The sequence below is a fragment of the Pan paniscus genome, chromosome 3 (assembly GCF_029289425.2).
Source record: "Pan paniscus chromosome 3, NHGRI_mPanPan1-v2.0_pri, whole genome shotgun sequence".
NCBI classification, from domain to species: Eukaryota; Metazoa; Chordata; class Mammalia; order Primates; family Hominidae; genus Pan; species Pan paniscus.
In genome coordinates, this window is record NC_073252.2 from 97406356 (window position 1) to 97433988 (window position 27633).

The 27633-nt window shown below is 37.1% G+C and overlaps 1 protein-coding gene across 1 annotated transcript; it reads right to left on the reverse strand.

Annotated features, from left to right (window-relative positions):
* Positions 1 to 8949: 8949 nt before the first annotated feature.
* On the reverse strand, positions 8950 to 25870 carry LOC100970753 (alcohol dehydrogenase 1C). Its single transcript, XM_003829927.6, has 9 exons — positions 25122 to 25870; positions 20216 to 20317; positions 19466 to 19604; positions 17632 to 17719; positions 17315 to 17534; positions 15243 to 15503; positions 13007 to 13142; positions 12011 to 12149; positions 8950 to 9229 (listed from the first exon to the last, which is right to left on the reverse strand). The coding sequence occupies exons 1-9, from the start codon at positions 25137 to 25139 to the stop codon at positions 9205 to 9207; spliced, it is 1128 nt and encodes a 375-aa protein (XP_003829975.1). The 5' UTR covers positions 25140 to 25870; the 3' UTR covers positions 8950 to 9204.
* Between the last annotated feature and the right edge of the window lie 1763 nt (positions 25871 to 27633).

Genomic DNA, 27633 nt, shown 5'->3' on the forward strand with positions numbered 1-27633 from the left:
ATAGTACACATTACTGTGTAACTTGCTTTTTATACTTAGTGATGCATTATATTAATCCCTCCGGATTTTAAGATATAATTTTTTTTGACATGAGGACTTGCTCTGTTGCCCGAGCTGGAGTGCAGCGGCACGATCATGGCTCTGCCTCTGCCTTCCAGGCTGCAGTGATTGTCTCACCTCAGCCTCCCAAATAGCTGGGACTACAGTTGCATACCACTATGCCTGGCTAATTTTTGTGTTTTTCTGTAGAGACAGGTGCCGAGACCAGCTTGGTCAGGGAGACCGTAACCAAGTGGGCCTGAGCGTTAGAGGAATTAAAGACACACACACAGAAATATAGAGGTGTGGAGTGGGAAATCAGGGGTCTCACAGCCTCCAGAGCTGACAGCCTCAAACAGAGATTTACCCGTGTATTTATTAACAGCAAGCCAGTGATAGGCATTGTTTTGATAGATTATAGATTAACTAAAAGTATTCCTTATGGGAAACAAGGGGATGGGCTGAAATAAAGAGATGGGTTTGGCTAGTTATCTGCAGCAGGAGCATGTCCTTAAGGCACAGATTGCTCATGCTATTGTTTGTGGTTTAAGAAAGCCTTTAAGCGGTTTGCTGCCCTGGATGGGCCAGGTGTTCCTTGCCCTCATTCCAGTAAACCCACAGCCTTCCAGCATGGGCATCATGGCCATCATGAACATGTCACAGTGCTGCAGAGATTTTGTTTATGGCCAGTTTTGGGGCCAGTTTATGGCCAGATTTTGGGGGCCTGTTCCCAACAGACAGGGCTTTGCCATGTTGCCCATGCTGGTCTTTAACTCCTGAGCTCAAGGGATCTCCCTGCCACAGCCTCCTAGAATGCTGGAATCACAGGTGTGCCTGACATCCGACTCCCTAGTTTTTAAAAGATTCACTTACCATTCAAAATAGGGAGTTATCATTCCTTATTTTGCCAATCAGTAAGTTTAAAATTCTTTTTTCTTCTACAAATAAGGCTGCAGTAAGTAGCCTTGTCTCTATATTCTTACACAAATATACTTTTATTTTTATGGAGTTGATTCCCAAGTGTGATATTGCTTGGGGCGTGCATGTTGTAAATTTTAATAAATATCACAAATTGCTTGTCAGAAACCTAAGACAATGCACATTTCTACCAACAGTGTAAGCTAATAGATAAGCAGTAATATCTCATTTTGCTTCATTTTGTATTTTTTGACCACTTCCAAGGCCCAGTGCCATTTAATATGCCTGCTGGACATTTTAATTTCCTCTTCTGTGAATTTCCATCATTGTCCGTTTTCCTATTACCTATTTTTAAATAAAAAAGCACTTGGATACTAGAGATATCATTTTTTGTCAATCATATATGTTGAAAATATTTTTTCTTGTCTATTATTTTCTTTCATAGTTTATCTGTTTATACCAAAATTTGAAAATTTTATCCATGCTCAGAATTTGATTTGAAATACTTTTATGAAATTATTGGAGTCAACTTCCCACTTTGTTATTATATATCATGAGAAGTCAAAGAATCAAAGCAATATATTCTCACAACCATACACATTTTCTCCCCATCCTCTTCAGCCTTGTGTCTATCATCCTGTTTCAGCACTTATAAAGTCACTTCTGTGGAATACTTGATTACAGACCTAGCCAATAATTTCTATGCTGGAATACATATTTACATATAAATACAATCCCTTAACTATGTAAACTATCTGCCCTATAGTACAAATTCCTTTACATAATATTCTTGAAAGTCTTAAATAAAAGCAGGCCAATCAAATTTCTTTAATAACTTTTTAAAGAATGTCAATCACATTCTTTAATAATTTATAGGAACTTGACATCGAGAGCATCCTCATGAATTCTATTGCCATGTTGTGTGCTATGGACTGAAGTTTCGTGTTCCACCAAAATTCACGTGTTGAAGTCTAATCCCCAGTGTGATTGTATTTGGAGGTGGGGCTTTTGGGAGATGATTTCACTCTCTTGAATGGGGTTAGTGCCATTATAAGAAGAGACACAAGGTGATAATTCATTCAGTCATGTGAGGATACAGAGGGAAGGTGGCTGTCTACAGGCCAGGAGGTTGCCCTTCACCAGGCACCAGTTCTGTTGGCCCCTTGGTCTTGTACTCCCCAGCCTCCATAACTGTGAGAAATAAATGGTTGTTGTTTAAGCCACCCAGTCTGTTATGTTTGGTATAGCAGCCCAAGCTTATTGAACATGATGATAGACGGAATTCTAAGCTGACTCCCAAGATTCCAGCTCCCTGGTGTACATGCCTTGTATGATCCCTTATGCTTATATGGGGATGGAACCTTTGAATATGATGGGACAGCCACTCCCTGAATTAGGTTGTGTTACAGAGCAAGTGCTGATGGAATAGTCAGGTGTGTGATCATCTGACATTATAGGAGACTCTGTTGTGTTAGACTTGAGGGGTTTTGGAGTCAGGAGTTTGGGAGCATGAGAGGATGTGCGGAGGGAACCATGCTGAGATTGTTCCCTGGTCAACAGCCAGCAAGAAACTGGAAGCCTCAGTCTCACAGCCACTAGGAACTGAATTCTGGGACCAGCAATGTGAGCCAGAAAGAGGGCCTCAAGCTCCAAAAAGGAACACAGGCCAGCCTATACCATTGAGACTGCAATTGGAGCAACTAGTTAAGCTGTTTCCAGATTTTTGACTTGCAGAAACCATGAGATAATAAATGGTGTTCATTCAAGCCAATAATTGTGTGGTAATTTGTTACTCAGAAATAGAAAACTAATATACACGTGAATAAATGTTTTATATAATTAATCACTTTCAACTCTGGTTATTTTTTCAAGTACGTTTTCAAAAACATTAGAGTAAACTTTTATGTGTAATTAAGGGAGATGTTTAGAAAGGGATCTCTTCCAGGAAAGCCTTCAGAAAGAAGAGAGAATTTAGACAAACTTTTTCATGATATAAAAAAGACTGGTGAGTAGAGATGGCAGTGTCACTTGGGATAAGATTTTCACTTGTAGGAAGGCATGGGAGAAACTGACAAGATAATGTAACTTACTAAAAGTGTTTAAAAATAAAAAATTCAGCTTCAAATAGAAAAAAATTAAAGAATAGAGATAAGATTTAGCATAATTTATGAAAGATTATGATGTAAGAATTGAAACATAGTATAACATAATTTTAAAAATTCTATATACTGGCTAAATGATAAAATTGCTTTTATTTCTGCTTCTGATATTCACATAAGGAGTTTTAAGTGGAGGGTTTAGCCAACAATTTTTGTAGTTGTGAAAAAGTAACAAAGAGACTGTAAGGACTCCATTATTAATTGAGGTCAGAGATTCTTGCCCCACAAAAATGACTAAGAGTTGGCCCTACAACAACTGTACCTCCCATTATTTTCTTTTCTAATTTTTTTTATTTTTATTTTTTTGAGATGGAGTCTCGCTCTTTCACCAGGCCAGAGTGCAGTGGTGCAATCTTGACTCCCTGTAACCTCTGCCTCCTGGGTTCAAGTGATTCTTCTGCCTCAGCCTTCCGAGTAGCTGGGACTATAGGCGTGTGCCACCACACCCAGCTAATTTTTGTATTTTTTTTAGTAGAGGCGTGGTTTCACCATGTTGGCCTGGATGGTCTTCATCTCTTGTCCTTGTGATCCGCCTGCCTTGGCCTCCCAAAGTGCTGGGATTACAGGCATGCACCTCCCATTCTGAATGGGAGGTAGACTTTGCATAAAAAACTGCATTTGAAAATCCTAGAGGGCCTTCAAACTCATCAAGTCCATTTCCCAAACTTTACCATTGTGATGGTTTGAATATTAGTGTCCTTCAAATCTCAATTTGAAATTTACTTGCCATTGTAATAGTATTAAGAGGTGCCATTCCTAAAGAAGGAAGTAGGCTAGCCAGGCCCAGTGGCTCACGCCTGTAATCCCAGGACTTTGGGAGGCTGAGGTGGGCAGATCACTTGAAGTCAGGAGTTCGAGACCAGCCTGGGCAACATAGTGAAACTCTGTCTCTACCAAAAAATACAAAAATTAGCCGGGTGTGGTGATGGAATCCTGTAATCACAGCTACTCAGGAGGTTGAGGTAGGAGAATCAGTTGAACCTGGGAGGCAAAGGTTGCAGTGAGCCGAGATCATGCCATGCACTCCAGCCTGGGTGACAGAGTGAGACACTGTCTCATAATACATACATACATACATGCATACATACAAAGTAGGGCATAAGGCTCTGCCATTATGGGTGAGGTTAACTACATTACAAAAAGGTAGATTTAGCTTTTTCTTGCTCTGTCTCACTCTCTCACCTTCTACCATGTGATGATCTAGCAAGAAGGCCTTCAACAGATGTTGGCACCTTGATATTGAACTTCCCAGCCTTCAGAACTGTGAGCCAATACATTTCTCTGTTCATTATAAATCACCCAGTCTCAGGTATTCTGTTATAGCAGCAGAAAATGGACTAAGACAACCAGCTTCCCCACAAATACCTGATACTGTCTTTAGATCCTAAGTTGGTAAATTTGGATAACCTTTGGACAACCACATCAAGTTGTTAGGCTGATGCTTTGGAATTAGCTTTCTTCCTCTTCCTTTTTTTCCCACACTCTCTTGATATTGATGACATGTCACTGATACGTTCTAAGAATGTCTCATTTATCTGGTTCCCTGCTTTTCCTTTGTCACTACTTGAAACAGAATCCATTCTGTCTTGTTCACAGCTAAAACCTCCTCATTCTCTCTGTTCTTCTCCTCACCTCTAATACACCCTCCTCAAGGCCAAAAGAATGAGTTTAATATGCCAATCTGATCATATCATCAATCTTCTCCAAAAAGTTTTAACAGCGTTCTTGTTCTTAGAGGGTAAAATCTAAACTTCTTGTAAGGAATCCAGGAATCATTGTTACTTGGCCATAGACCTTTCCCATTGTGAAGTTTACAGGCCATTAATTTTAAGTTCTTGTAATTCCTTAACATGCTCTGCTGTTTCCTGCTGAACCCTTGGTCTTGGATGCCCTCCTCTAGTTTTGCTTCCGTCAAACTCCTCCTTATTCTTTAAATTTAGGCATAAATATTTGCATTAGGTACCAATCAATAGAATGGAACTTTTAGGTTAAAAGAGAAAATTGCCATTTTCTCTTTTAGGTATTCATTTTGGATCTAATACTTATCCCTGCCCTGCCTCATTCTTCCTTTTGCTCAGAACTATTGTGAGAGATGGAGAGCAGATAGCTCAGAGAACCACAAAGCTCTTTGACTCTCAGAAGTCAACTAGCACATTTTGAATGTCCTCCGTCTTTAAATGTCCCTGAAGAAGAAGATACCAAATGTAAAATAAATGGTATTTGACTGCTCCAAATCATTTCTGCTATTCATTACAGTTTGAAGATTTTGGAAAGATTAAATCAAAAGCCTTAGAATTTCCTTCCATTAATGAAATAATTTATTCTGGCTTTTGTTTTGCTTCCAATTTCCTGAGGTTTTAATTAAGGTTCAAAATAAGTATTTAGTCTCGAAATTATTTCTGAGCTCTTTTCTCCCACCTACCTAAAACATGGTATCATCTAAGTGATGTTTATTATTTAAATTTACAATAACCTAAAAATGTTTCAATACTGTAGCTATAATTTAACTTCCACTTATAAGTGAATACATGTGGTATTTGGTTTTCTGTTCCTTTGTTAGTTTGCTAAGGATAATGGCCTCCAGCTCCATCCATGTTCCTGTAAAGGACATGATCTCTTCCTTTTTTATGGCTGCATAGTATTTCATGGTGTATATGTAACACATTTTTTTATCCAGTTGGCTATTGATGGGCATTTATGTTGATTCCATGTCTTTGCTATTGGGAATAGTGCTGCAATAAACATAAGCATGCTTGTGTCTTTATGGCAGAACAATTTATATTTCTCTGGGTTTATACCCAGTAATGAAATTGCTGGGTCCTACGGTAGTTCCGTTTTTAGCTCTTTGAGGAATTGCCACATTGCTTTCCACAATGCTTGAACTAATTTAAACTCCCACCAACAGTGTATAAGTATATCCTTTTCTTTGCAACCTTGTCAGACCTAGCCATTCTGACTGGTATGAGATGGGAACTAAATGATGAGAACATATGGACACAAAGAGGGGAACAATGGACACTGGAGCCTCCGTGAGGGTGAAGCATGGGAGGGAGAGGAACAGAAAAAAGAACTATTGGATACTAGACCTAGTACCTGGGTGATAAAATAATCTGTACAACTGCCTATGACATGAGTTTACCTACATAACTAATCTGCACATGTACCCCTGAATCTATAATAAAACTTTAAAAAATAAAAATAGAAAAACCAAAGAAACAAACAAAAAGCTCAAAAACTGTAGTTATATCTCCTTAAGGCAATTAGATATCTTCCAAAACACAGTACATTATTGGTTTCTGAGTGAGTAGTAGTCTTTAAATACATTTCCATAAGAATTATCTGTTGATCTCTCTGACCTGCTTTCACTGATAACTACGGAGTTATTTGCTGAAGTGTCAAATACCTCAAAGAGCAAGCCTGGAAACAATGGAAACCAGATATTTTTATCTCTCTGGTTATCTTTGTTTATTAGTTTTATTGGTAAGGTGTTAAGCAACCTGTGGGTTCTATGGTGATTGTGATAGTGCCGTGCAGGTGATCTGGACCCTGAGATCTAAGTAAAAGAAATGAGCAAACCAAGTTAATATATGTAAACATCCATCTCATCAAAACAGTGTTTGGTACCAGCTCCACTTTTACTTTTGTCCCACCAATTTTTCTTTCTCTTTCTATCCAATGGACCACTTCCTGAATGTTGCTAGATATTTGATAGGCAAATAGAATTTAATGTACTTTAATAAAATAGTTATTTTAACAGTTTCAAGGAACATTTGGTTACAGAAATGAATAGTCAGGTGTCTAAGCATGTGTTTATCAGATATAGATTTGCTCTCACTATACTTCAACATATGAGCAATTTTCTAATAATTCTGTCGGGATGACTTTCTTTCTAATCCCAGGGCAGCATGTATGATTTATAAAGTAGAAAAAAGTTAATTCAGAGTTTTGTTTGTATGCCCTTTCTGGAGGTGCTAAGTCAGTGCACCTCACACAGTTATTAATTAAACCATCAACATAAACTTTTCTCTTTTTAAAGTTTGAAAAGTTTCTTTATTTTGACAAAGCCTTTGGCTGCTGGCTAAAATGAGTGCAAACTATGTACATTCACAGAGTTACATTATAGAGGGGGTGATCAGCATATATAGAAGTCCTTGATTCTAGAGTCAAAATTTGCTGGAAGTCACCCAGATCATGTGCACCACTTTAGGTCCACCAGGACACAAGCTACTCTGGGGTTCCACATTTATGTTTTGATTTTTACTTGCCTTTTTAGACCCACCATTGTCAATGTAACTAGGAGCCAATGCATGGTGCAGAAGTCTCCCACCCCATGGAGGACTGTGCCACTCTATAACAACACTGGCAGTGCCCACCTAATGCCCCCAACTCTACCTTCTCCCCTAGCCTGGGAGGAAGGAGGGTGGGAGCTGGATGTCAGCCTCTGTGTCACTGGCAGGATTTGATGACCCTGTTGTGGGGTGGCCATGTAGAACTGCTTCTTGTTTTTCTGGATCTCACACCATCAGCATCAGTGTAAAAGCCACAGAGCACCCAGCAACAGGTGGTGTCCCATGATGTTATCTTAGGGAGATGCTGAAAAGTGTCTTGACCCTGAGTATCTCAGCATTTTTGACCAAACAATCACATGTTCTCTACATTTAGGATGCCCTTCCCAGTTGGCAAAACTCTTTCATTAATATCATCACATTTAGCCTCGGTAAAGCTGTAATGGGCTGGTTGAGTAGTTTTTTCAAAACAAAGGATGAACAAGCTCAGAGAGATTGAGTGACTTACTGAAGGTCACACAGTAAATGATAGACTATTTTCCTTTATGTCTAGGGTCTTCCACAATATGAAATAGATTGTATGTATTGAAACAAGTAGCATTTTTGGAGACAGCTTTAACTCCTTTACCAGGAATCATATTTGCATGTCACATTTAGAGATAAAGCTCAAAAGGCAAATCTTCCCCGAGAGTGGAAAAGCATTAACAAATGGCCACCACAGGCCTTTACCTATTCAAAATATTAAACAAATTCTAGGATCATAGACGATGTAAGACATGGTAGTTAATAGGAAAGTTCCAGATTAAAAACAATTTTGCACAAATATACATTTGTGTGTGTGTGTCTACTTGGAAAACACATTGCTTTAGGTGTTTTTGCCATTTTAGTTACCAATTTGACACTCTGTGTTCACAGCATTTGCCACCCAATATCTACATATAAAGCCACCATAATACTTTAAATTACTTTATATTTCATTTTCAGTCAATTGGAATCATAAACTAAGACTGTTTAGCTAATGAAGCACTTTCATGAGCAAAAATTACAGATTTTTTGAACATGATTCTGGGAATAGTTCAGTTTTCACATTTAGTGTCTGAACCTAAGTTTGTCACATGAAACACAAAACCCGCTTTTATTTTTAAAAATCAATTATATTTTCACTGTAAACAAATAGCATAAAAGCAATAAAAACACTTCCCTTCATTGTATGAAAATGTGTGGCATTTTATTTGAGTTACTAATTAAAATCCTGGATTTAGAACTTCTGGATCTTCTTCACTTATAAATTTGAGTCTATTCTTTACCATACTGTAGTTTTTACCCTAGGGATTTGGTACATTTTATTTAAAAAAGGAAAATGCAGACAGTGAAAATTGAGATAGAGTTAGAAGACTTCAAGCACCATAGCCCAGCATGTGTATATTCAGGACAAGTGAAGGGTCCCCTCCACTGGATTCAATGACTGAAAATTATGAAGATATCAAAAATGTAAGAAGTCATAGGAAATATTTTTCCTCAATGGCAAAGATGGCACACAAGTTGAATGGTTAAGAAGGAAGGTTTATTGGCTTCAATTCCCCAGTTGATGTTCAACACTTTATTTAGTTCTCATTTGGATTTTAAACATTTGCTTGACAAATAATTTCCCATCAATTTCCATTTCTTTGGAAAGCTCCCACGTGTAATTTATTTTTAACATCTCTGAAGAGCAGAATTAATGATATTTCCTAGCTGTTGCTCCAGATCATGTAGGGTAGAGGAGGCTGAAAACTGCTACAAGGTAAGGCATCTGTATTGTTTCAAAACGTCAGGACGGTACGGATACTGCAATAGGAAAGAAGAGACATTGTGTTAACATTTAGACAACCCACATGCTTCCATGTGATAGTCCAAGGAGCATTTGAGGTGACTTAGTGAAAATCTGTCTGTGTTCTCAGCCACTCCATTCCCATCCCTATGCATTTGGGTCAAGTCAAGTGAAGGGAAGTTCATGTTTTTTGGTTTTCTCTTGTGTTTTCTTCAATCTTAAGCTCACGCAAAACCTCCTGAGTATGCCTGTCATTTAGACTTCAGATCTACATTAGCATCTTCAAAAAATCATTTTGGCATGCCCACGTTCCTGGTATAATAAGGAATATAAAATAACAATAGATAATAACATGCAATAAGTTTTTGCTATTTGTCACATGCTTCATGCATTTTTTTCACTTAAATCTCAACCTAAACAATGACGATAGGAAGTTGGTTTCCATATTATTTCCATTTAGAGATTATAAAAACTGAGACTTAGAAAGATTTGTAATTTGCTCTGGTCGCACATCTAGTATAGGGTGTTGGGATTCAAACCCAAATACAAATTTGCACAAATTATATAATGATAGATACCTTGCCTGAAAGAACTGATAATTTAATAAAGTTAGGACCATGCTGGAGGTTTAATAGACCTTTGATACAGATATGTTTAAGGATTCTTAGAAGTAGAGAATAAAGCTGATTTGTATTAATTCTAAGCTACTTCATTCTTGTGAAGATTAGAAATGTAACATTTACACTAGAATTAATGCCCTTTCTATAAACCAACTTTTGATGAACACTTTTAAGAAAAGATGATATTTGCGACTGAGAATTTTATATATAGTGTGTGTGTGGTGTGTGTATATATATACACAGATAAGAAAAATATATGCACATAATTTAGAGAATACAGGACAGAAGAAGCCGCTAAAAAAAAATCTGTAATCTTACAACCTCGGAGTAATCATGGTCAATGTTTTCTTGAATTCTATCAGCTTTTTCTAGACACAGATACACTTTCTATTGTCCTTTTTGAAAATTTGGGATCATCTTATAAATACAATTTATATGATTTATTTTATGAGTTTAAAATTACATTTTAAGAATTTGCCAATGAAGTCTTTTTCATTTCTAACAGTTGCTTGGAATTTATTAAATCATATTCTTAATGTTGGACTTTTCGAATGTTTCTAAATATTGATATTACTGATAGTAAATAAACATGCTTAAACATATATGTATGTTTGAGTTGATTATTTCTATAGAATAGATTTCTAGAAATGGTATTGCTGGAACAAAGGATCTAGGTTTTTTTTGGAGGTTTCTGATACAAATTACCAAATTGCTTTCCCAAAAGGATGTGTCAATTACTATGAAAGTATATGAAAGTGTCCAAGTCACCTTACTCTTACAAATATTGATATCACAATTTTTATTCTTTGCTTATTAAGATTTTATTTGCATATGCGCATTACTATATGACATTCTTGTAAAGTGAATTTAGGCATGCTTCATGCCTTCTTTTGTTGCTCAATAGTGTCCTCTGGTTTTGGTCATCTCTATTTGCCATCATCTTATCAATTCTATGATGATGTCAATGATAATAATAATGACAATGATAATTAACCTTTGATGAATACTGTTTTCCATATATATATATATATATATATATATATATATATATATATATATACACATACACTCTTGAGGGGCGGTGTGGTTTAATAGAAAGTGAATAGATTTGCTAATAACAAGATCTTCCTTCGAATTCTGGCTCTCCTTCCTACCACCTGATGATTTTGACCAAGTCATGCCTTCTCTGCTTCTTAGTTTTCTCTTCTCTAAGATAATGAGATTGAGACTGACACTGAGCGTTGTTTGGGAATCAGAATGCATGTAAGACACTTAGTAGAACAGCTGGTGCTCTGTGGGTGCTAGTGTCTTTCCTTCCTCAAGAATATTTGTCGGATAAAGTATCTAGTATGATAGTTTTGTGAGTTTCAAAGAAACACTATTTGAAGTTGAAAACCTCATGAAAATAAGTGTGGGATAGCAGAAAAATCTCAGACTCTGGAGCTAGAAGGCAGAGATTAGATATAACTGCCTGTTTCCAGTTATGTCTCATATAAATGCAAGTGACAAAGTTCATTATATTAGGTGATTGTAAGTGTTAAGTGTTAGAGGTAGGAAATAGAATTGGCTTATTTTTCTAAGACTTGGAGAAAATGTAAAATATTTAAAATAGGGTTTAGTACCCTTCTCTTTTACAACAACTTTTCTTAGTAATTTTTTTTTTTCTAAACTGCAAAGAAAAGAAAAGAAAAAGGAAAATCTAGTAATATCTACTTAGAAATCAATCCCAATGTAGTTCCACCTACTCCCATAATGAATATGCTGAGGATGTCCTGAAAATAATTTTAATATACAATCATTAGATGTCACACTTACTTATGTGACAGGCAGAGGTGTCAGTGATTCCATGTTATAATTCTGGTTGTTTAAACTTTTTTTGGAGGGGGATGGGGGCCAAAGTGAGTGTTCTCTTTTAAAGAAGGCTGAATGACTCTGATCATTCAGTTATGCTATAATCAACATAATTTGCCTTCAGCAGAATAGGAAATGCAAAGCAACTGTTTTTAGCTTCTCACAGTATTACCTTACATGTGCTCCATGCAAAGATTGAACTGGCAATGGAAAACCAAGGCACTGTAATTTTTTCTCATCCTTCCACGTTTTCATTCTCTGCTAGACAACCCCCGCCCCCGCTACTGTAGAATACAAAGCAAAACAAAAAAACAACTTAAAATCTACCTCTTTCCAGAGCGAAGCAGGTCAAATCCTTCATTTATTTTTTCAAAAGGTAAAACATTTGTTATTAATGCATCCAGTGAAAACTTCTTAGCCATAAAGTCAGCCACAAGTTTGGGGACAGATTCTTTACTCTTAAAGCCTGAAAAGAAGAAAATATCATTGATAGATTCAACCAGGGTAAGTAGGAGAATTGAAGAGAAGATTTTCCAAATAAATGAAAGTTTAGAAAAAGTGCTGCATTCCAGACTGCTATAACTGAGGATAATAAGAGATAGAGTACTTCAATATGCTTTTACACTGCTTTGACAAAAAAAACACAGATAAACAAGGGTCCTTAGTTATTCTCTCTCTCACAGAGAAATTATAGTACAGATGTTATGCCCAAGGTTAAGGAGCAAATTTATTAGTTGTCTAGATTTTTGTGTAGATATGATTTATTGTTATATATTTCCATGGCCTACTAGAAATTTCCTTGCCTTACGCAGTCACAAGTGCAAAAAGAGGTGGAGATGAAAGTCCTGGTTAATAGTGACATCAGAAAAGTCTATCTTGGGGCTGGGCATGATGGCTCACGCCTGTAATCCCAGCACGAGCACGTTGGGAGGCCGAGGCAGGCAGATCATTTGAGGTCAGGAGTTCGAGACCACCTTGGCCAACATAGTGAACCCTCATCTCTACCCAAAAAAATTAGCTGGGCACAGTGGGGCATGCCTGTAATCCCAGCTACTCTGGAGGTTGAGATAGGAGAATCACTTGAACCTGTGAGGTGGAGGTTGCAGTGAGTCAAGATTGCGCCACTGCACTCTACCTTGTGTGACAGAGCAAGACTTCATCTCCAAAAAAAAAAAAGAAAAGTTCTGCATTATTGGAGACTATAGAAAAGAAATTTTAATTTATTTTTAATTTCATTGCTTTTCAAAAACTTGCCTTGTCACTCATAAAAGGAGAGAAATTCTTAGGTTAATGAGAATTTGGCTCTGAAGCCTAACTACATACCTCCAAAAATAGCTCCTTTCCACGTGCGTCCAGTCAGTAGCAGCATAGGGTTTATTGAGAGGTTCTGGGAATCAGGAGGTACCCCTACAATGACACTTGTGCCACATGCCTCATGACAACATAACAGGGAAGCCATCTGGAATAAAGTGAACATTTAGTATCCTTAACGTGGAGTGGCATAGTTCATACTCATAATGCACAATATCATGTAATAGGCTTAGCTGGATTGTGAGTGTGTAGAGGGAAGAGATCATGTCTTTTGCTCCTTCATTCCCCCTTTCTTTGCATAGGATAATGCTGTGGATGTAGGAAATGCCCAGAAAATGGTTTTTGAATGAAAGCATGGACGAATAAATTTGTGTGCCCTTAGTTCTTCCTAATAAAGGAATAAAGAGGCAAACATCATTACAAACATATATAAAGTCCTGTTCCTTGTACAAGTGTACATCATTCTTAGGCAATGTGTGAGTTGGTTCCTTTTTCATTGATTTATTACAAAGGTATTTTGAACCCAATACTTTGAATCAGATATTTTGACGATGAACAAGATAAATGAGTATATCACCAAAATTAGTCTCTTGTCCACTTGATAGCCTCCCTTTTTAACAGATTCCTATGTCCATTTCTCAAATGGACATGTTTTAAACATTGTTTTTACCTCCCCAAATGTATATTGGTTTTACATTAAATTACACTGATTATTTGGGAGCCTCAAAAGACAGTTCAGAAAATCTTTTCCAGTCAGCTTTTGGAACATGTTCTGTAGTTAGAAAATGGTTTAGGATCCCTCTAGGTATATAATGATTAGTTCTTTGATTTTGGATTCTGATCTTTGGGAGACTGACATCCTCAGAACATGTGGCTGTCAGACATTTGGTGTCTTGAGATAATGTACACTCCAGTTCCACATGAGAAAATGGAGGAAGATATAGAAAAAGAGCATAAGGCGAAAAGCTATAGCCCTGGAAAAATTGGATTCTCTTGATACTTTATTCCTCTGTGGCATTTGTCCCAGGTCAAGGCTGCTGGGAACTTTGATCTCAGGGTGCTGCTCCCTGTTACCCACACTGCTGGACCTTCTAGAAAACCTCAGCAATGGAAACTTTTTTGTTTCTGGAGACTTTTTCATTAGGAGTCTAGATAATTCTGGATAGGTAAAATATAGCTAGAGATATGTTTCCCGTTGCCTTTGATATTTGTAACTGTTTGAAAGTAATATCATGTAATAATTCAAAGACGACATAAGCACTGCAAGATTGGAAATAGTATTTCATATCAATAATGCCAACTGAGGCTCAGCATGGTTGCTCATGTCTGTACTCAGCACTTTCGGAGGCTGAGGTAGGAAACTCACTTAAGCCCAGGAGGTTAAGGCTGCAGTGAGCCATAATCATATCACTGCATTCCAGCCTGGTGACAGAGTGAGACCCTGTCTCAAAATAAATAAATAAATAAATAAATAAATAAATAAATAAATAAATAAAATAAAATAAAAAAGGGGGCAGCTGACATTTATTGGAAGCTAACCACATGATGGGTTGTATTGCACAAAGTATTTTACATGCATTGCCTCATGCGTTTCATAAACAATGCCATGAGATATGTAGCTCTTAACTTTTGCGGGTGGTAAAATCTGTTGACTTTATTTAAAGCATTCAGTCCAAGTAGTACTGGGTACTAGTTTTGTGTCAGGCACTGTCCAGTTGCTGTGATAAAATATAGCAATGTATTAAAGCAGTCACTTTCCTTAGGGCATATTTTCTGTTAATAAAATAATAGTTGGTCTAAAATTGCTCATTTCTTTTGACCGAAGAATACTATGTCAAAAAGTTTGGAATTCATTAAGAGCATACATAAAATTGTTAAAATATTTTTGTTAAGAATGTAAAAGAAAAATAAAACTTTTTAATTTGAGAAAATGATTTGTATTATTTATATATATTTAAGTTTGCATTTTAAACTAAAAATTAATAGAGCATATTTGTAGTGGCTGTGTTAAGGAAAACAAGCCCTTTTTCTTTTCTCGAGGAAATATGACTTGAGACAGGTTTGCTTAGCTGATCGAATGGAAGACTTCTCATAACAATAAATTAAACAAGCCAGGTAACAAAAAGATGATGGGAAATTTCCATTCATCATTAAAAATATCCTTTATACATAATACGTATATTCTACTGCCTAAATGCATCCTCCAGGTTGCAGAGGCAGAAATTTCAGGGCATGTCATGGATCATACCATGGTGTCAAGCCGACCGATGACTTCAAACGAAAAATCCACACCTCCATCAGTCATTTCCTTTAGCACCTCCTGGATGGGTTTCTTGTAGTCTTGAGGGTTGATGCATTCAGTGGCACCCAACTCTTTAGCCTTTGCAAATTTGTCCTTGTTGATGTCCACAGCAATGATTCTGGCTGCTCCAGCTGCTTTACAGCCCATAACAACAGATAGGCCGACCCCTCCCAGGCCAAACACAGCACAGGTAGACCCTGGGGTGACCTATGTTTTCAGAAAATGCAAAAATGAATTAAATAATGTTTGTTAGAAATTGCTTAAGCTTTATAAAGTGCCATGTCTTGTGTGTTATCAAGAACTACTCAGACTCTTCTGTCCAATCTGTTATCAAAACCTGTTTTGGCTTGAAATGCTTCATGTTTAAATTCAAGGGGTTGAATTAGTTGAGTAGTTCTGAAACTGCTGCATATTAGATTCATCTGGGGAGCTTTAAAAACATCCCACAGTCCAGGTCATAGCCCATGCCAATTAAAAGAGAATCTCTGCAGGTGGAACTAAGTCCTCAAGGGACTCCAGTGGGTCAGGCTGGGAACCAGGGGACTGGATGATCTTTGAGATCCAGATGACAGTGATTACAATCTTGTAGGGACTCTCAATTGCTGAAATCCCTTGATAGCCAGCTTCAGTATCTCATACATACACCAAGGCAATATTCGGAAAATAAAATAAGTGGAAAAGGCTACTCCAGGAGACTGAAAAATATTCCATTTTAACTCTCAATAATTAACTCCTTTCTTCATTTTTGTTCAGTAGTCGTGACCAGTATATCCCTCCTTTAAAAAATACACTTGTGAACAACATAGCAATGAAACATTAGTCTATATTTTAATAATAAATAAAATCTGTTGTTATGAGTATCCTCAGCTTCTGTTCTTGGGTAGGCTCACTTAGACTACCCATTAAAATAGATGAGGCAATTGAACAAGGGAGTAAGTGCTAAAGTCACCGAAATTTGGAAAAGATGTCCTCTAAATTGTGTAAATTGGCTAGCAGTTATTTACTAAACCTAGTCTCCCATAGTCAGCCTTCGTTTTGGGTAACATGCTGTTCCTGTTCCAAATAATCTCATTCTTATATTCCCTTAAGGGTGTCTATTTCACTCATTCATTCACCAAGTGTTATTCAATACTATGGGGGACAACACCACTTTCTACCTTACTTAGAAAAATACAAGGCTTGTTTGTGACTGTGGTTTAAAAGTGCTAATAATTATGGATTGTGATTTGAGATTCAGCAGGAGATTTGTAAAAGATATTTTAGTCTTAGTGCTCATATTAAGCAGAAGTGAGATTTTGGGCAAATATCCTTATATCTCTCGATCTAGGTTTCATAAAATAAAGCATACTACTAGATTTTCAGTCTACTCAGATGAGGAGCCTTTAAAGAGTTTCTGCTTGAAATTTACCACTTCTGAATATATATGTGTGTTCATGCCAGGGGAGTTAGTTTTAGCAGTGAAATGTCATAATGAGTGAATTATGCATCACTGAGTCTTTATTACTTTCCGTCTAAGAATCCACAGAGTGGGTGAGCCTTGGTTTGGAGGTGCATCAGGTAAGGTTTTGGACTCTACTGCTGATCCTAATTCTGGGAGTAGAGGATCCACAGACTAGATGGTCCTCAAGGGCAAACGCTTCATTTCATTTACTTTTGCTGTCAGAGCCTAGCAGAACCTATGGTGCCTGAGGTATGTATAGGTGCTCTCTAATTGTTGATTGAATTACAACATGAATTAGTTCACAGATCTAAAATTTCATGATCCCATAAACAGCAAATTCAGAAGAAAAATTATTGAAAATGACATCTTTACATTTTCTTAACTCAACAAGTTTTTATCTGCAATAAATTGGTGAAATTTCTAGCCTGTGCTCTCAGTTCTTTCTGGGTCATTTTTCTACTCTTAATCGACACTTCAAATCTACAAAAATAATTTCTGATTCTTGCAAGAAATTGCTTCCCTTTTGGTTCCTGACAGTCTGCGTGTAACCGGTTTTATCATCCATTGTCATTTCTACCTTGGCAACTTTGACTGCAGACCCATAACCAGTCGAAAATCCACAGCCAATGAGGCAAACTTTCTCCAGGGGCGAGGCTGCATCAATTTTGGCTACTGCATTCTCATCCACCACCGTGTACTGGGAGAAGGTGCTGACGCCGACGAAGTGGTGGATGGGCTTCCCGCTGCAGGTGAACCTCCTGGTGCCATCCTGCAGGGTCCCCCGAGGATTGCCTAGACTGGGCAGTGCAATACAAAGACACACAAAGGCATGAGACAGGACCATAACTAATGTGCAAACTCAAAGTCTGTGCAAAGAAAGCATCAGAAACTTACTCATTTTTCAAGCAGTAGTTGCTTTCTGGGTTTTTACAAATTCTGCATTTTCCACACTGAGGAGTAAAGAGCGGGATGACTTTATCACCTGGAGAGGAATAAAACAAATTCTTCTTAAATTTCTATGCAGGAATTAATAGAGCAAAAACTTAACGCTCACATGTATAGATTAGAATTATGTGTCTGAAAAGTTTCTAAGAAATAGGGTCTAGTCACAACTATGTCATTTGTCATTGCCTGCCAAGGCCTTGTTTTTTAGTTTGGGTTTATAAGTGCCTGAAGAATCCTAAAGAGAAAATGCAAGTGTGGGAAACAAGATGGATTAAAAAAATTCCATCAACTGTGTTAATAAAATTTTACGCAGTGAACTAATTTATCCTGGAGGCTTTGCAGATATAATTTATGTAATCCTTGTCTAATTAAATCTCAACTAAATATTTTTGCTGTAAGTATACATATAAATTTTAGTTGAAAGTAGCCTATTTTAGTCCCAGTAGATGTTGGGAAGATCTGGTATTTTGTACGAATTTGATTTACAACAAAAATGAGATTTTTAACATAGGTCTTGGCTTTTCAAAGAGACTAGGTTTATCTTTATTATAAAATGAATGTTTTCAAAAAGATCTTAGTTCTTTTTTGAGGAAAACTAACAAAAATAGGACAAAGAAGAATTACAGAAATTCGTCTGAAAATTTCTACCTTCCACAACAAGTTAGACACTTTCTTTCAGGATAAGAATTGACTTTCAAGTGTTTTTAGCTGGTAATTTGTGAATTATCTATTTTTACTGTTATGGTGGAAGGAGGAGGGGTGAGAAATAAGGCAGTCATTTTGATATTAATTTTTTTCTGAGTAAAGGAAATAGTAAGAGCTAAAACTCAAATTGGACAGTTTATTTTATTATTTTCTTTTCACAGTCTAAATTAGTACTTGGTAAGTGGACAGGTCGAATCCATTGGCTAAAGTGATTCTTTAAAGACAAATTTTATTTTTAATCACCTATGCTATCTATTTCACAAGACCAAGAAAAATGATTGGTGCATAACATTTTATGGGTAAAGTTCATATGAAAACGATGGTATGGAAATGTCCTAGTTATTCATCCTTAATTAATATAGTAATATTTATATTAATACATAATAAGATTAGGTAAAATAAATATTGAAGATAAAATAATTAGTAATCCATAATCAGTCACATTTAAGCATGGCCAAAGGTAATAAGGCAGACATTGTTGATGGTGGATGGCTCCTGCTATGTTTCTTTCATTTTCTTTCACCTAGTCAGTTTCATTGATTCCATGCTCAGGAAGAGAGACCATGTTGGAAGAGGAAATCGGTGAAGGAGCTGCATAGGTCACCTAAGGAAAGGTCATGTTTATTCAGCCATAACCATGCAGCCTCCATTTTGTGAACTCAGCACAGAACAGTGTCCATACTTATGTTTTTTTTTCTCCCCTCCCATTTATAGTTTTTGGGCACTTACAGAAGACAGTGTTCAGCTAACACTAACGTGGAAGTTACTAGATTATGAATTCCACACTGGTAGGCACTGTGTCTCTTTTGATCCTCATATATCTCCAGGCTCTAACCTAGTGCCTGGCATCTAGTAGATAGTACATAATGGTTGAAGGGTAGAATACACGCATGCCTGCCTGAAGTCATACATGCTTGAGTCAGGCAAGCAGAGAGGGAAGGAGGAAACCCCTGAAGTCCCAGCTGCCCTGTGACCTTGTGCAAGTCCTTTCGTCTTTCATTGCCTCGGTTTCCTCATCCAGGCTGACTAATCTTGTGATGGTGAACCAAGGCATGTTCCCTGAGTGTGAATCCTGTACCTGGTTTGACTGTAGTCACCCCTTCCCCAACACTTTCCACGATGCCGGCTGCCTCATGGCCTAAAATCACAGGAAGGGGGGTCACCAGGTCGCCACTAACCACATGCTCATCTGAACGACAGATTCCTGCAGCCACCATCTACAGAATAAAGAGAAGATGTTTAGATTCAGAAAAGATTATGACTGTCAGATGGACTTAACAAACCCAGTTTTCTAAAATTGTTATTCAAAAATATTCCCAAGGGTTTTGCTGATAATCCCTACTATTCCCAAATATGAAAGATTCAGTTTATCTCCAAGGTTATCCAGTCTAAAACCTTCCTCTATCTTTTTCCCTTGAATTTAACAATTTAGAATAATCTGTGAGATAATTGATCCTAAAATTTTTGTCTTGTATAATATAGAAGAATGCATAGTTAAAAGAAAAAGAAGTAGAAATTGCAAATTAACACCAAGAAAATATCTAATGCAAATTGATTGTGAACTCTTGATATATATCCCTTTGCATTTTTTTCTGTACAAACCTATAAATTCTTTTGTATTTCACTGGAGTTATCCTTCATGTACTGTTTGCCCACTTTAAAAAAAATGTAACAATTTATATTTATACTTTCCTTGACAACAAATGTAATTTTATTTTCTGGATAATTATATAAAAAATACCTCTAGTGGATTTTGGATGTTTCTATTTTTAATATTTTCTGAATTCTTTAAACTTAAAATTAAATACAAATGGAAAAAGTATTTCACCTTAATGCGAACTTCATGAGCCTTAGGAGGTGCAACCTCTACCTCCTCAATGGAAAAGGGTTTCTTTAACTCCCATAGCACAGCTGCTTTGCATTTGATTACCTAGAACATCAGACAGAGAGATGGTACCAGTGTTTTCCCACGCTTGCAGTCAGAAATTGTGTCTTTTCATATTTGTACATGCAACATTGAGTCCCATGTCTGGCACCTAACAAGTGTTGCATAGAAATGAAGTCCTCTGGTTTATAAAGAGAATAAGAGTATCTTTTAAAAAAGCAATAACGTAAGGAAAGATAAACAGAGTTAAGTACAATAAGGCACTTAGATAAAATGGAATATATTCATTTAGGTTATTCTTTTTTATTTTATTTTATTTTTTTGAATTTTTTTAAATTATACTTTAAGTTTTAGGGTACATGTGCACATTGTGCAGGTTAGTTACATATGTATACATGTGCCATGCTGGTGCGCTGCACCCACTAACTCGTCATCTAGCATTAGGTATATCTCCCAGTGCTATCCCTCCCCCCTCCCCCCACCCCACAACAGTCCCCAGAGTGTGATATTCCCCTTCCTGTGTCCATGTGATCTCATTGTTCAATTCCCACCTATGAGTGAGAATATGCGGTGTTTGGTTTTTTGTTCTTGCGATAGTTTACTGAGAATGATGATTTCCAATTTCATCCATGTCCCTACAAAGGACATGAACTCATCATTTTTTATGGCTGCATACTATTCCATGGTGTATATGTGCCACATTTTCTTAATCCAGTCTATCATTATTGGACATTTGGGTTGGTTCCAAGTCTTTGCTATTGTGAATAATGCCGCAATAAACATACGTGTGCATGTGTCTTTATAGCAGCATGATTTATAGTCCTTTGGGTATATACCCAGTAATGGGATGGCTGGGTCAAATGGTATTTCCAGTTCTAGATCCCTGTGGAATCGCCACACTGACTTCCACAATGGTTGAACTAGTTTACAGTCCCACCAACAGTGTAAAAGCATTCCTATTTCTCCACATCCTCTCCAGCACCTGTTGTTTCCTGACTTTTTAATGATCGCCATTCTAACTGGTGTGAGATGTTATCTCATTGTGATTTTGACTTGCATTTCTCTGATGGCCAGTGATGATGAGCATTTTTTCATGTGTTTTTTGGCTGCATAAATGTCTTCTTTTGAGAAGTGTCTGTTCATGTCCTTCGCCCACTTTTTGATGGGGTTATTTGTTTTTTTCTTGTAAATTTATTTGAGTTCATTGTAAATTCTGGATATTAGCCCTTTGTCAGATGAGTAGGTTGCGAAAATTTTCTCCCATTTTGTAGGTTGCCTTTTCACTCTGATGGTAGTTTCTTTTGCTGTGCAGAAGCTCTTTAGTTTAATTGGATCCCATTTGTCAATTTTGTCTTTTGTTGCCATTGCTTTTGGTGTTTTAGACATGAAGTCCCTGCCCATGCCTATGTCCTGAATGGTAATGCCTAGGTTTTCTTCTAGGGTTTTTATGGTTTTAGGTCTAATGTCTAAGTCTTTAATCCATCTTGAATTGATTTTTGTATAAGGTGTAAGGAAGGGATCCAGTTTCAGCTTTCTACATATGGCTAGCCAGTTTTCCCAGCACCATTTATTCTTTTGATTTTTTTTCTCCAAAGATGTTTAATCCTGATATTTTCTAACACTGTCCTGAAGACAACTGTTTACCCACAACTATTGGCTGGTACATGTTCTAAGTCACCTTTACTTTGCTGACAGAGTCAGTGTCTGTCCAAAATACACTGCTTTCTTGCTCAATTTTCTGCTTAGGCCAAAAGGATCTGACTCCATAAAAAGAGTTATACATTTACCTTCCTGCTTAGGATGATGTCTCTTTCTCTATTTGCCTATTGTCCTCTTTTAATTTTCTCTCTCCACTTCTGTGTGTTACTTGTCTCAAACACCCATTTGAAACTTAGCTTTGGCAGCCTGTTTTGTTCATCTAATTTATGTGCAGAGACTCCTTCCAGCTTAGATTTGAGCCCAAAATTACAGAGGTTAGAGTTGGTGTTGTGTATGTGTGTTTGTGTGTGTGTGTGTGTGTGCATTCAGACCACACACATGTATTTAAAAACTGGAGAAACTGTGTATTTGAGTTTCTAGCTAGAAAGCTTATCCACAGATGTCCTTAAAAATAAAAGCTGATCACAAATTTCCAGTGCTGGCAGTGTACTGTAAAACCCATCTTTATTGTGGTAAAGCATGTACAATTCACTGAGCTCTTTCTTTACAGAATCAACATAATTGCAAATATAATAAAAATTCAATTGAAATTTCATCTTCTGCCAATTAATTTTCATTATTCATTTGTCAAATCCTTCAACTTTGCAGGATTTTCAATGTGGTCCATGCCAAAATAAATATCAGAATACTTGGAAATAAAATTCTAATAGTAGGAGTTTCTGATTGTCAGGTGCCTATGATGTGACAGGTGCACTGTGGCTTGTGCTGAGTTACATGCATTATTTTTATTTTTAAAATTTATTTATTTTTAATTTCAATAGTTTTTGGGGTGCAGGTGGTTTTTGATTACATGGATAAGTTCTTTAGTGGTGGTTTTTGAGATTTGCTGCATGTGTCACCTGAGCAGTGTACACTGTATCCAACGTGTAGTCTTTTATCCCTAACCAAAGTCCACTATATCATTCTTATGCCTTTGTATCCTCATAGCTTAGCTCCCACTTATAAGTGAGACCATATGGTATTTGGTTTTCCATTCCTGAGTTACTTCACTTAAAATAATGGCCTTCAGCTTCATCCAAGTGGCTGCAAAGGCCATTATTTTGTTCCATTTTATGGCTGAGTAGTATCTCATGGTGTACATATACCACATTCTCTTTATCCACTCGTTGGTTGATGGGCATTTAGGAAGTTTCCATATTTTTGCAATTGCAAATTGTGCTGTTGTAAACAATATGAATTACTTTTAAACCTAAAACGGATGCTACCAGGACAGTACTATTGAATTATTGGTCTTACTACATCTGAAATAATTGAGGATCAACTGACTCAGTGATTGAATAATTTTCCTGAAGTCTCAAAGCTGGCTGTCCAGAGAATAAAGATCAGGCCGGGTGCAGTTGCCCACCCCTTTAATCCCAGCACTTTGGGAGGCCGAGGTGGGCGGATCACCTGAAGTCAAGAGTTGGAGACCAGCCTGACCAACATGGTGAAACCCTGTCTCTACTAAAAATGCTAAAATTAGCCAAGCATGGTGGCGTGCACCTGTAAACTCAGCTACTTGTGAGGCTGAGGCAGGAGAATCACTTGAACCTGGGAGGCAGAGGTTGCAGTGAGCCGAGATCACCATTGCACTCCAACCTGGGCAATAGAAAGATACTCCATCTCCAAACAAACAAACGAATGAAAAAATTAATGTAGCCTCACGTTTTCAGTACTCCGTGGTAGTAAATATCAAAAAGTTAAAAAGCAACAATAATAACAGTGGCTAATATTTATTGACTTATTTTTATTTACCAGGTACTATTCTAAGTGCTTTTCACTATTAATTTACTGAATTCTCACAACTACCTTATGAAATAGACATTAGTATTGTCACAATTTAGGATTGAGGAAAATAAAATGCAGGACGGGTAAACATAAATGAAATGCTGTCAAAAAGCTAAGTTATTGATGTTGCACTCAAGAGGGGAGGATTAATTATCTATTTCATCAGTTATTATTTTCATTAATGATTGGTTTATACTTTTGCTCTATGAACTCATTATTTCTTTTAAGTCGAGTTTAGTAAATGGTAAGTTTAAATTTTCTTTTTTCTAATTATTTTCTATGAGGAATGTAAATATTAATCAATAATGAATGAAAGTAAAGTAAAGTGAAGTGGTGTAAGAACAGTACCAATGGGCCACTCATGTGATTTCCAACCAGTCTTATTGACATGAGCCTGTTTTGTCGCACAGCATAAAGGTAAGCCTCAGAACCTTTAAACTGAATTATCATAGTGAGGTGTTTTATTGTGTGGTACACTCCTAGCACAACAAATGGCTGGAAATAGTTGCACAGGTTTTTTTAAATTAGGCAATTAATAATATCAATTGATTATATTGAATGACCACATGCATTTCAGTGCACCTGTAAACACATTGAAAAATAAGTACAAATTTATAGAAGAAAAAACAAATATTTGTGTTCTGAGTGCTAATAAGTGATTGCATTATTATTTTCCTGTAAGATCATATTGACTTTTATATAGGGGAGATACTGTTCCATAAGATTTCTGTGGAAATTGCCTGGATTGTGTCATAATGGGCCCCCTTTAAACGGAATTTGAATGTGATGTCTTGCTTAACCTTGATGATTCTAATGCTGTGAGATCAATGAGTATTTTGTAAGATATTTTATAGTAAGGTTAAAAGTATATTTCAAAATCTTCTAAAATCCCTCTCATAAAAGTTTTGTCAGACTTAACTTCTTGTGTTCACAAAAAATATGAATACAAATAATAACACATTTAAATTATGCTTTCTTAATATAAAGATAGCTTCTGATTAAAGACTTTTCTAACTTTAGGTTTACAAATCAGTCATGATTAGCTTGGAATAAACTATCACTTTACTGCAAATTTATTTAATGTAGGAAATAAAGGCAATAGATAGAGATTCTATATATTCTTTTTGAAGGTATTTAGGAATAGCTTATTTCCACTGTAGTTCAGTATACATTACATATTATAGCACATATTGCATATCATATTCCAGTGTATCATTTCTAATTTAGATATGAATTTTAAATTATTCATCATCTAATTTAGATATGAATTTTAAATTTTAAATTATTCATTATTAATACTGTATTCCTTTATTTGTTATATTGAAGAGAATATATTATCAACAGTAATATATTTTTTGCTTACTTTTCCTGCTGTGCTCATATTGATTCTGTCTTCTCTGCAGACCAGGAGGCTGGTGAGTACTTGTGGATTTCTTCTCTGCTTGAGTGCATAAAGCAGGTATGTTGCACAGGTATTTATTTTGTTTGCTCATATAACACCCAATTCCAACTACACACGTGATCTAGGTTTTTAAGCCACACCCATCGTATTCTTCTCAGACTATCAAATCATAAAGAAATGGGCACCGAACCAGCACTCAAAACCTTGACTTTTCCAATTTCAGATAAGATTTTGCTATCATTCGGTTAAATATTAAGTTAAAACAATACATTTTAATTACTTTCTCTCTTCCTCCTCTCTCAAGTTCCTGCTTCTCTTCTCTCAAACCCACAGGGGTCATTCAGAGTTCAGTTTTCCCTTTGGGGTCATTCAGAATTCCGTTTTCCCTTTGTCTGCACTAAGCTGCAATTTTGAATCCACATGGTGCAGTTACGAAGGAGGAGGAGTAGGGAAATGGGATAAACAAAGTGAAACAGAGAGAGCTAGGAGCCAGAGGAGTGTGTTTGATACAGCACTCTCCTTCTCTTTATAGCAGAAAATCAGACACCCCATCAGTCACAGCAAAGGGGCTCACTGTGCCTTGCAGTTCTAGTCCACTCAATAACAATCAGCATTGATTGAGCATCTCCCTGTGTCAGGCACTAAGCTGGGGCTGATGGGGTGGCAGTGATGAATAAAACTTGACTCTTACCTCTGCTGAGAGGCAGTATAGGGAAGCGGTTATGACACAGCCTTTGGGATCAGACAGACTATTCCTTAGCAGCTCTGTACACTTGGACTTATTAGTTGACTATTCTTTGCCTTAGTTTCCTCGTCTTTAAGGTGAGAATGAATAGTATCGTGTCCAGAAGCTGCAGACCTTCACAGTGAGTGTCAGAGCTCTTAAAGGTGACATGTCCAGAGTTGTTCATTCCTCCCAGTGGCTTCATGGTCTCACTGACTTCAGGAGTGAAGCCGCAGACCTTCACAGTGAGTGTTACAGCTCTTAAACATGGCACGTCCAGAGTTGTTTGTTCCTCCTGGTGGGTTCATGGTCTTGCTGGCTTCAGGAGTGAAGCTGCAGACCTTTGCCATGAGTGTTACAGCTCATAAAGGTAGCATGGACCCAAAGAGTGGGCAGCAGCAAGATTTATTGCGAAGAGCAAAAGAAGAAAGCTTCCATGGCATGGAAGGGGGACCTGAGTGGGTTGCTGCTGCTCTCTTGGGTGGCCAGCTTTTATTCCCTTATTTGGCCCCCCCACCCCATGTCCTGCTGATTGGTCCATTTTACAGAGTGCTGATTGGTCCATTTTACAGAGTGCTGATTGGTCCGTTTTTACAGAGTGCTGATTGGTGCATTTACAAACCTTTAGCTAGACACAGAGCACTGATTGGTGCATTTTTACAGAGTGCTGATTGGTGCGTTTACAAACCTTTAGCTAGACACAGAGCACTGATTAGTACATTTTTACAGAGTGCTGATTGGTGTGTTTACAAACTTTTAGCTAGACACAGAGCACTGATTGGTGTGTTTACAATCCTTTAGCTAGACAGAAAAGTTCTCCAAGTCCCTACCTGACCCAGAAGTCCAGCTGGCTTCACCTCTCAATAGACAGAAAGAGAGAGAGAGGAAGAGACAGAGACAAAATGGGAGTCAGAAAGAGAGAGACAGAGAGAGGAAGAGAGACAAAGAGGGAGTCAGAGAGCAAGAAAGTAAGAGACAAAGTCAAAGACAGAGAGGGAGAGACAGACAAAAAAGGGAGTCAGAAAGAGAGAGACAAAGAAGAAGTCAAAGAGAAAGAGAGATAGAAGTAGTAAAGAAAAAAATAGTGTACTCTATTCCTTTAAAAGCTAGGGTAAATTTAAAACCTATAATTGATAATTGAAGGTCTTCTCTGTAACCCTATAACACTCCAATACCACCTTGTTGTCAGTGTAAACAAGGGCATAGCCCGACAGCACTGAGGCCACTGACAACCTGTAGCCTTCCTATCAAAAATCTTTAAACCAACAAGCTTCCTAACAGGGGATCTAAATCTTGATTAATTACCATACAAAGTTCCTACCAGATCTAGAAGGAACTCAGAACAGGACAATAGATGGTTCCTCCGGGGTGATTAAGGGAAAAAGACACAATGGGTATTCAGTAGGTAATAAGGAAACTCTTGTAGAAGCAGAGTTAGGAAAATTGCCTAATAATTGGTCTGTTCAAATGTGCGAGTTGTTTTGCGCTCAGCCAAACCTTAAAGTACTTACAGTATCAGGAAGGAGCCATCTATACCAACTCTAAGTTAATATGGACTGAACGAGGTCTTATTAATAGCAAAGAATAATTGAAATCCCAAACTTACAAGTTTTTCAACAAAAGTAAAGTTTGCTAAAAGTTAACAGTGTAACATGTATTATCCTACTACCACACACGCTCAAGGGATCTCTCAGTTTACAAGAAACAGTGAAATCTATCCTTACTCTACAATCCCAAATAGACTCTTTG